General features: G+C 42.5%; 1 protein-coding gene across 1 annotated transcript in view; it reads left to right on the top strand.

The window, feature by feature from the left end:
* The first annotated feature begins 789 nt into the window (after positions 1-789).
* rsph14 (radial spoke head 14 homolog (Chlamydomonas)) overlaps positions 790-10,583 on the top strand; it is a 102,197-nt gene continuing 92,403 nt past the window's right edge. Inside the window, exons 1-2 of the mRNA XM_002931916.5 lie at positions 790-977; positions 5,620-5,864. Of these exons, the coding sequence (XP_002931962.2) occupies positions 5,666-5,864 (199 nt within the window). The 5' untranslated portion in view covers positions 790-977; positions 5,620-5,665. The remainder of the gene's footprint in view (positions 978-5,619; positions 5,865-10,583) is intronic.

Below are 10,583 nucleotides of genomic sequence, written 5' to 3'. Positions count from 1 at the left end.
AAGCCTTAGAACACGTCTTCTATCCACCGAGTGCAGGCCACGCCCTCCTTCGCATCGCATCCGGCATCCTTGGGACCCACCCTACCTTGCCCCAGCATCCGCGGCCAAACATATTGTATGGCTCTCACGGAATTACATTTTAAAATATGTGGTGTTTATGGCTCTCTCAGCCAAAAAGGTTCCCAACCCCTGCCCTACACACTGTGCAACAGCTGCCCCACTGCAGTCATATAGGGTCATCACATACAGGACCTCCACAAACACACACAGGGCCCTAAAATCTAACCTAAATTACTTTGTGATCATAAAGGTGTATGGGTTCCACACAGACTGCCCTTACTCCCTCCACCCATAGACATATACAGTGCAGTGCACACTACCCTAACCCACCCATCAGTCATGCACCCCAACTCCGCCAAAAGGCCATAGACACACCCAGGGAGCCCACAAGCCCTTACCCAATCTACCCTCAAAATGGTGCTCACACAGAATCATAACATTGAACTGTGGCCCTACCTCAAAACAACTCATCAAACAACAAGTCACCACAAAAATATTTAGAGCAACACATTTGAGAAAACTGAGACCTGCAGATATTTAACTGCTTTGCTCTGTAGTTCACTGCATGTGGGATCGCAGCGCTTACAGAAAGCAGCGAGCTGCAATTGAATCTACATGGCAAAGAGCCCAACTCTCGCTCGAAGTTGAAATATCCATACCACGTGATGATGACGCCTCGCGTCACGTGGGAGGACGTCACCTGAGGCAATTAGAAAAGAGCAGCTACGCAGTACGCAAGGCCGTTGCCTAGTGACCGGAGAACGCCAAAGCGGCGCGACCAAGTTGATTTGGAGAGGACCAAACGCGCTGATCTTACACCGAAGCATCTGCTCTGACCGGTGTGGGGTGGATTTGGTATTTGATATTGAGTTGAATACAACATATTTATCAGCGCAACATCCGTCTGTTAAACGCAGGTATCCCAACACACTTGTTTACAATATTACATGTAGCATTCCCACACGTGAAATTACTTGTCTTTCTATCTCGTATAATCAGTGACCATCTGCGGAGCAAGAAAGTAAAGGGTTCCTATTCAACAGAAAATGACTGGGAAATGGCTTCATTTCTTCCACTTTTAGAACCCATTGTGGCCTTAAAGCTGGTATTTAGTGTTCACACAAACAACGTATTTGCAATTTCATTGCACAGTTTTTTTATGGCTTTACACTGCGTTCAAAAATTGGTGAAAATGCATCTCCCACTTGTGGGTATAAGCCCCAATGGCACTGGTGGTTTGAATTCCGCTGCCCTCTGGCAGAGAATTATTAAGGAAAAGGGGATTGTCTGATGCATTTAAAGTTGGGTGTTTGGGTGGGGTAAAGTTTTTTTCTTCTTTCCCTAAATTAAACACTATAAATAATTGTAAATAAATTTAGTAAGAGCGCGGACAGAGTCATCACATACTGTGCATTTAAAGTGTCAACAGGTGAATCTCCATGCAAAATATTTAAAGCGTATTTCTGCAGAGATTCGCCAGTCACCAGCTGATCTGGTTCACCGCTAAAGGTGGCCATACACGAGCAGATCCGCTCGCTTGGCGATGTCGCCAAGTGAGCGGATCTTCCCCCGATATCCCCACCTACGGGTGGGCGATATCGGGGACCATTTAGGTAAAAAAAATAATAATCCGATCGTTTGGCCCTGGGGCCAGACGATCGGATTATGTGGGCGGCAATGGGGCAGTCGGATCGGGGACCGCATCAACGAGCCGATGCGGTCCCCGATCCGACCAGATTTTCTAACCTGGCCGATCGAGATCTGGCCAATTTCAGGCCAGATATCGGTCGGCCAGGCCGCTCTGCTCTCCCCATACACGGGCCGATTAGCTGCCGAATCGGTCCAAGGGACCGATATCGGCAGCTATAGTCGGCCCGTGTATGGCCACCTTTATGGTAATGCTGTAGAATTCAAAGTATCAGAACAGAGAGAGTATTTGATCAACGGAGCACTATGATAAAAGGGTAAATCACATTATTAACTATTAATGTAGTGCAGGCAAATCAACATTTTTAATGTATGTATATCTTTATGTATGTATATCTTTATTTATAAAGCGCTACTTATGTACGCAGCGCTGTACAGTAGAATACATTAATACAAACAGGGTGTTAATAAGATAATAGATAAATACAAAGTATAATAATAAATACAGATGAATACAGCAGCAATAAGTTAAGAGTTGAGGACACAAGAGGAAGGAGGTCCCTGCCCTGTAGAGCTTACAATCTATATGGGAGGGTAACTAACAGACACAAATAGGCAAATATAAGTGCTGTAGGTCACAGTGGGTGACACTACAATATGAGTGCCAGTTCCCAGATTAGGTGCTGGGAGAGTGCTCCAAAAGGTAGTCTTTAACCTTAGTTTTAAAAAGACTGGGGGAGGATTCTCTCCGGAGGAAATCGTAATTGCTTTGTGTTCAGGTGATTGTCACCCAAGAGCACTGACCAGCGATTGCCCATTTGCCAGGCATTTGCCATAATAATGAAGAGGAAGTTATTTCATATGTTTTGTCACCTGCCAGTGGAGCTAATAATGGGGCCAAAACATGGAATTGTCAATTGCACTGTGCAAGTACAGACAGTTGCCATTGCTGTATAATGGGAGGCTGACCAGATGTTTTGTCTTGTCATTAGAGTTTTATGTTTAAACTTTCGCCTTTAAAGGAACAGTTTAGTGTAAAAATTAAACTGGGTAAAATAGACAGACTGGGCAAAATAAAAAATTGTTAGGCAAAAATGTAATCTATAAAGGCTGGAGCGGGCAGATGTCTAATATAGTGGCCAGAACTCTACTTTCAGCTCTCTATCCTCTTAGTCAGTGACTTAGGGGGGGCACATGGGACATAAATGTTCAGTTAGTTTGTGAGCACACAGGTCAGATTCAAATGCAAACTAACTGAACAGTTATGTCCCATATGCCGCCCTCTCAAGTGACTGATTGGTTACTGACTGCTAACAGCTGAAAGCAGGAAGTAAACTTCTGTCCAATATATTAGACATATGCTCACTCCAGCCTTTATACATTACATTTTTGCATAACTAACTATATTGAAAACATTTTTTATTTTTTGCAGTCTATCTATTTTACCCAGTTTCATTTTAACACTGAAATGTTCCTTTAAAGGACATGTCAACCCCAAAAATATTTTTTTTGCCTAATAAAAGAAAATTAATTCTAAGCAACTTTGCAATATACATTCATTACAAATTTGTAATGGTTCTTTAGTTATTTTTATATATAATTGCTATTAAAAGCAGTGTCTGTCTGCCCTTTCTATTCTCTGCCCTGGTGGCTCTGGCTTTTGAAACAGTGTAACACAAGGCAGCAGATTGACAGACCTGACTTGCTAGAGGAGCCTGGCACTTGGAACATTGTTTAAAAAGTAACAACCAGGAGTTCAGCAAATGCTGCTTTCTATAGCAATAACATTTACAAATAACTTTTAAAGCACTAATCATTTTTAATAAATTATTATTGGAAAGTTGCTTAGAATTATGTTTTTATTAGACAAAAATTATTTTTGGGGTTGACATGTGTTTTACGCACCATTTTTGCAAGCCAGGCCAGTAAAATACAGCCAGGTGGCAACCCTACCATTGGACCTACTACCAGGTGGCAACCCTACCATTGGACCTACTATATGACTGAACTAGAAAATGCCTAGAATTGCTATGTATGTGCTATTACCAACAATTTAAACCATTTGTGATTTTTATTAATATTCTACATTTCAGCTGTTACCATTCAGTCTTTGGTTTTTAAGTTTTGTCAGCCTTCAGCTTTATTCACATGCAGAAGGATGCTAAAATGGGAATCTTGACAGCTTTGTTTGTGCCTGATATCCCTATTCGCAGATGGTAAAGAAAAAAGTATTTTACTCACAAATATGATTAAAAAAGCGATTAGGGCAATTTTAGTTTTTCTGCAAATTCTCACATATACAGGATTAATTCGGCTGGCAATAGTTGCCATTAAACTGTAAAATGTACATTAAAATGTATAGAAGAAGGCCATTTCAGATGGTTTCCCCCACCTTAAATACATATGTTATAATATACAGAGGGCTTATTTGTGTGCTCGAAGTTTGTTTAACTAGCATCTGCCCTGTAAACAGGACTTGGAAGAACCAGGAAGCACTAAAGTAAAACATATATGCTGCACAAGCTCTATTCATTGAACTCATATTGGAAAAGGGATATAAGTCATCTGGACTTCCATGGACCAGTATAAAAGTGTTTGGCCTGCGACGGTGTAACTTTTATATGGTCATACAACTCCTTGGTGATGAGAGGGTGTATCTACCATATAGGCATCCCAGGGCCCATGCCTAGGGTGGCAGCTTTAGGTGACAGCCCATGGGTCCTAGTATAGAAATAGCTTCCAGTCCAGTTGCCAAATACTTTATGTTAAATCCAGCAGCAAGGCTGATAGGGAAGGGGTTACCTGTGGGTCCTACAATCGGCACATATAAAGTATCTATTTTTAACATAACTATAGGGTAAAGAGTGTAATGATATACTTAGTATAGAATTCTCGTTATATTTATATGTGATATTTTTTCTGTGTATCTGGCTAGTGTAAATCATGAAAGACGTTTTCTAGGAAGAGTGACAAAACTAGTTTTTCAGCATCAAAAATGTGCTGAAAAAGTCACCCTCGGCTTCTAGTCGAGTCAGGTGCCATGGGACCCTTCAGACTAGCACCTTCTGTCCTTTGTGTGCAAATTAGGCTACCCGCAAGCAGACCCTCAAGTGCCCTGGCTCGCTCCCAGTTGCAATACTTATTTCCCCTTACGTGTCCTTCGGGACCGGGTCTGCTGCCAGTTTGCTAATGCGCAATGAGCGTAGGGTAGTACTCTTATTGTTTTTGTTGACCCTCACTGATGGTGCAGTATGTACCCAGTCTGTCTAGAGACAACCTTTCTTGCTGCATAGACGCTTAGGGATGTGGAAAGTTGTAGTTCTGCAAAAGAGGACGTTGTCTACTGTAAAGTTTAATAAAATTGTATCCTGCTTTCCATTCTCTTTCTGGTATTTGCTTGCAGTCTGTGCTGGCTTACATAAGGTTATAACTGATTAGCATAAGAAAGCGCTGAATGTAAAGGTGAGGTTGATGCAATCCTCTGCCCGACGGCGCTTATGTCCGCCATTTTGATTTGATTTTTGGGCCCTAGAGACAAATGATTGAATTAGCAAGATATCAGCCACCTTCGGTGGGCATACCAGGAAAAGATCCGCTTGTTTTGCAAGGTCACCAAACAAGCAGATCGCCACGGAAGGTGGCTGATATCTTGCTAATTCAATCATTTGTCTCTAGGGCCCAAAAATCAAATCAAAATGGCGGACATAAGCGCCGTCGGGCAGAGGATTGCATCAACAAGCCAATACAGTCCTCAATTTAATAGGACATGTTTGATTTTTCCATCGAGATCTGGCCAGTTTTAGGCCAGATGTCGGGTAGGCCCATCGAGGGTGCTCATACATGGGCAGATAAGCTGCTGAATCGGTCTAAAGGCCACTTTAATTAATGTTAATATAAGTTCTTATTTTACAGGAACATCGTTGAAGGTCTGCTAGACCTTTCCGCCCCGTGTAAAGAAATGGCACAAGCAAGGATATCTTGTTGCTTACCACCTAACATTGACCCAACCAAATCCCCAGTTGCCTTTGGAGAAAGAGCTCTACCAAAACTGAATGAGGAACTAAAGGACTCAGAGCTTATCACTCGCCAGAGAGCTTTGATGGCTCTTTGTGACCTTGTGCATGACCCTGAGAATGTCTACCAGGCAGTACACTTGGGTAAGTCCATGAATATAGTTAACTATTCAACTATCTATTACATAAGCACGTGAACCACATAATCTTAATGGGGATTAATCACTAACCCAGCAAAATCAACTGGATGCGTACATTTGACTACTGTTTCTTTGGTTACTTTTAATGCTTGCATCTTTGTATGAAAGTAATGTTTGTGCTACATGTTGGTTATAAACAGATACCCAGAGATACCGTATCTAATTTATTTTTATGTTAAAAAAACTTCAACATTTAAAGGCAAGTCTTAATTTTAGTTAAAATTCTTTCTCCATGATCCTAGTAAGTTAGCCCTCATATTAGTGATGAGCAGGAAAAACTCAACCTGCACCTGTCCCTAACCCACAAACCCTTAACCCGCACATATCCCTAACCCCTAAAATGTTGCCCACATCCAGTGTCGGACTGGCCCACCAGGATACCAGGAAAACTCCCGGTGGGCCCAGGGGTCAGTGGGCCCTCCTGCTTCTAGCCATTTGCCTACTTCATGGTCATCCCCTATTTATAATGGGAACAAAGAGGAGAAATAGATGGAAGGATAGATGCTAGCATGTAAATAAAAGAGACTTTGAGAATAGAAAAGTGGTTGCAGAGTGGAGCCCATGGTCTAAGGTTTCCTGGTGGGCCCCTGGGGTCTCAGTCTGACACTGCCCACATCTAACCCTAACATAAATGGTTGCCCAGATTTCAACCCATACATGCCTGACCTAAGGGTAAACCCACACGTCCTACTAATTGTGTGTAAACCCACACATCACTGTCAAGTCACTGTATTTCATTGCACCTTAGGCAGTAGCCACACTGATAGCTGTATGGGACAGAAGTCTATTGTATGCCGCAGTATAAAACAAATTGTACATTATTGGAAAATACATAACATTGCATGAACTTTCTGTTTAAATGTATAATTATGAGGTCACTGATTTGGATTAAAAAAAAAACACACTCATCCCTGAAAAATCCTTAGTATAACTAAAACTGTGACAGAGGTGCCATGATGGGAGCTGAATGTATGTATTGATGAAAATATTAAGGGTAATTTGGTGATGTAGGGCTCTTTGGGATCGTGATGCTCAGTCCTCCTTGCTCTAGGCAGTTGTACACAGTAGTGGGATTGTTCAGCTAATAAACAAGCATCCCATCTATAAGGTCTGAGCAATCATACTTTACTCTGTCTTTAATTCCCAAAGCAGAATTATTTTCAGGGCATAAAATGCCATTTAGTTTATGGGTTAGTCATGTTGGTATAATTAACATTGCTAACCCTTTCAGTACATACATTAAGCGACGTGTAAAATGGGTTTTCTAGTACAGGTATGTGATCTGTTATCAGCAGTGGCGTAGCGAGGGGGGTGCCGAGGGGGCCATGGCGTATCAGAAGGGGCGGCAGCGGCTCCTTCTCTCTTACAGGCGACAGGCGCTTTTATAAGGTTGCGCCCGTGCGTATGACGTCACACGTCAGCGACGAGGCGCAACCTTATAGAAGCGCCTGTTGCCTGTAAGAGAGAAGGAGCCGCCGCCGATGGTCTGTTGGGGGTATGTACTATGGGGGAAATTGGGGGCACTGTGTGGGGGCTACTGTCTATGGGGAAATTGGGGCACTTTCCATGGGGGGAGGCCAGGTCTTTGTGGGGTATTGTGTATGGGGGCACTGTGTATGGGGCAATTGGGGCTCTGTGTATGAGGGCACTTTCTATTGGGGGGCAAGGTCTTTGGGGGGTATTGTCTATGGGGACACTGTGTATGGGGCAATTGGGGCACTGTGTATGGGGGCACTTTGTATGGGGCAATTGGGGGCACTGTTTATGGGGGCACTGTGTATGGGGGCACTTTCTATTGGGGGAACTGTGTATGGGGAAATTGGGGCTCTGTGTATGAGGGCACTTTCTATTGGGGGGCAAGGTCTTTGGGGGGTATTGTCTATGGGGACACTGTGTATGGGGCAATTGGGGCACTGTGTATGGGGGCACTTCCTATTGGGGGCACTTTGTATGGGGCAATTGGGGGCACTGTGTATGGGGGCACTTTCTATTGGGGGAACTGTGTATGGGGCAATTGGGGCACTGTGTATGGGGGCACTTCCTATTGGGGGCACTGTCTAAGGGCAATTGGGAGCACTGTGTGGAGGGGGCTGTCTATGGGGACACTGTGTATGGGGCAATTGGAGGCACTGTCTATGGGGAAATTGGGGCACTTTCTATGGGCAATTGGAGGCAATGTGTGTGGGGGGCACTGTGTATGGGGCAATTGGGGGCACAGTGTATGGGGGTACTGTCTATGGGGCAGTTGTATGGGGGGACCGTGGCCAGAATAGCGTTAGGGGGCACTGTGGTAGGGTGACCCTAATACTTTTTATGTCTGTGTGTCCTGTACTGATGGGAGGGGCCCCGTGATTTCTGATGGCGGCCCTGCCACCATGGGCAGCCACGGACGCACAGCTGAATCCACTTTTGACAATTATGACATGCGCACCGCATTTCAAATTCAATCAACAAAAAAAAAAAAAAATTTAATGCTGCTTTTTTTATTTTGTCTATTTTTTTTAAGTATAACTAAATAGAGGGGCGGCAAATTTCCGGTCGGCTCCAGGCGACGAAAGCCCACGCTACGCCACTGGTTATCAGGAAACCTATTATCCAGAAAGCTTTGAATTACGGAAAGGCCATCTCCTATAGACTCATAATAGAATTATTCAAATTTTTAACACTGGTTTCTTTTTTTTCTCTGTAATAAAAAAGTACCATTTACTTTGATCCTAACTAAGATATATTTAGTCCTTATTGGCTGCAAAACAATCCTATTGGGTTTATTTAATTTTGGTTGGCGAACTAAAAAATCTGCACATGTATTGCGTATCAAACCATATCCTTGGGGGACCTGCAATGGAAGCCACTGTCGTCTGCCAAGTTTTTAATTTTCAGAAGATCTTTTGATTTGTCTTTTAAGGGCTTTATCCTACCTGAATGTTACTTTCAGATCGTTGCATTAAAATATACGACCAATATGCAAATGTTTTTTGGAAAGAAGACTAAAATCTGAACTATCTGAATATGTATGGCCACCTTTAAGGTATAGTGATCCAAATTATGGAAAGATCCCTTATCTTGAAAACCGCAGGCCCCAAACATTTTGGATAACAAGTCCCGTTATCCGGAAACCCATTATCCAGAAAGTTCCAGATTACGGAAAGGCCATCTCCCATAGATTCCATTATAAGCAAATAATTTTGAAAATGATTTCCAATACTATTGGGCTTATCTAATATGTAAATGATCTTTAGCAGGTCCCCGTACACACGCCGATTCTAGCTGCCGATATCTGTCCCTTAGACCAATTCGGCATCTAATCGGCCCGTGTATGGGCACTACCGGCGGGCCTGCCCGACCGATATCTGGCCTGAAATCGGGCAGATCTCAATCGGGCAGGTTAAAAAATCTAGTTGGATCAGGGGCCGCATCGGCTCGTTGATGTGGTACCTGGACCGACTTTTCCTATACCCGTCGTTATAATTCGATCATTTGGCCCCAGGGCCAAACGATCGAATTAGCCTGGATTCTCCCGATATTGCCCACCCGTAGGTGGGGATATCGTGAGAAGATCCGCTTGCTTGGCGACATCGCCAAGCGAGTGGATCGGCCCGTGTATGGGGACACTTAAGGTATGGAGATCCAAATTACGGAAAGATCCCTTATACGGAAAACCCCAAGGATTCTGGATAACAGGTCCCATACCTGTACCTGTATCTATTAAGCTACCACAGCAGTGCCTGCTATAAGAAAACTAGCCCAAACTCTCAAGTTTTCAGTAACGCTGTCCTATAACACAAAAAATGCAGTACAATAGTAACAAGTCAATCCTCTCCTGCTATGGAGTAAGAAGTTGCCATCTAAATACTATTGTAAATACTATTGTCACAATACTACACAACCCATAGCAATTAATCAGATGTTCACTGTGCAGGTATGGGACCCGTTATCCTGAGTGCTCTGGACCTGGGATTTTCCGGATAAGGGTTCTTTCCAGGCCAGTCTGCTAATAAAATTATTTAAACATTAAATAAACCCACATACATAAACTATCTATACAAACATTAATACGAACTGTAGATATTAGTATATTAGTACAAGGTACTGTTTTATTATTACAGAGAAAAAGGAAACCATTTTTAAAAATGTGATTTATTTGATTAAAATGGAGTCTATGGGAGGTTGCCTTCCCATAATTCGGAACTTTCTGGATAATTGCTTTCCGCATAAGGGGTCCTATACCTGTACATTAAGAAAAATAAAAGAACATTGTTATTTGCTTATGTGTAATATTAGCTTGGGCAATATACACATAGATATACTTTTGTTTAACACAGGCCCAATGAATAGAACTATTGAAAAAGTTGTGAAAAATTATTCTTCCTATTTTATTTTAAAATATTTTACATTTTATTTAGTTGTATCTTAAAACTTCATATAATGATTGTTTTTTGTTTTCACCCTTAATACCTTCCCCTTTCTGAGTTTGTTTTACCAGATATCATGAGCGCTGTAAAAACAATTTGTTCCTCCAGCTGTTGCTCGGAAGAACCATAGAGCTGCAGGTATGGGATCTGTTATTCAGAAACCCATTATCCAGAAACTTCAGACTTACAAAAAGGTTATCTCCCATATTAATCAAATAATTCATCATTTTTAAAAAGATTTCCTTTTCTCT

This window comes from Xenopus tropicalis, chromosome 1, assembly GCF_000004195.4.
Source record: "Xenopus tropicalis strain Nigerian chromosome 1, UCB_Xtro_10.0, whole genome shotgun sequence".
NCBI classification, from domain to species: Eukaryota; Metazoa; Chordata; class Amphibia; order Anura; family Pipidae; genus Xenopus; species Xenopus tropicalis.
Note: the sequence above shows the minus strand (reverse complement) of the source record. Positions and strands in the feature narration are given on the sequence as shown.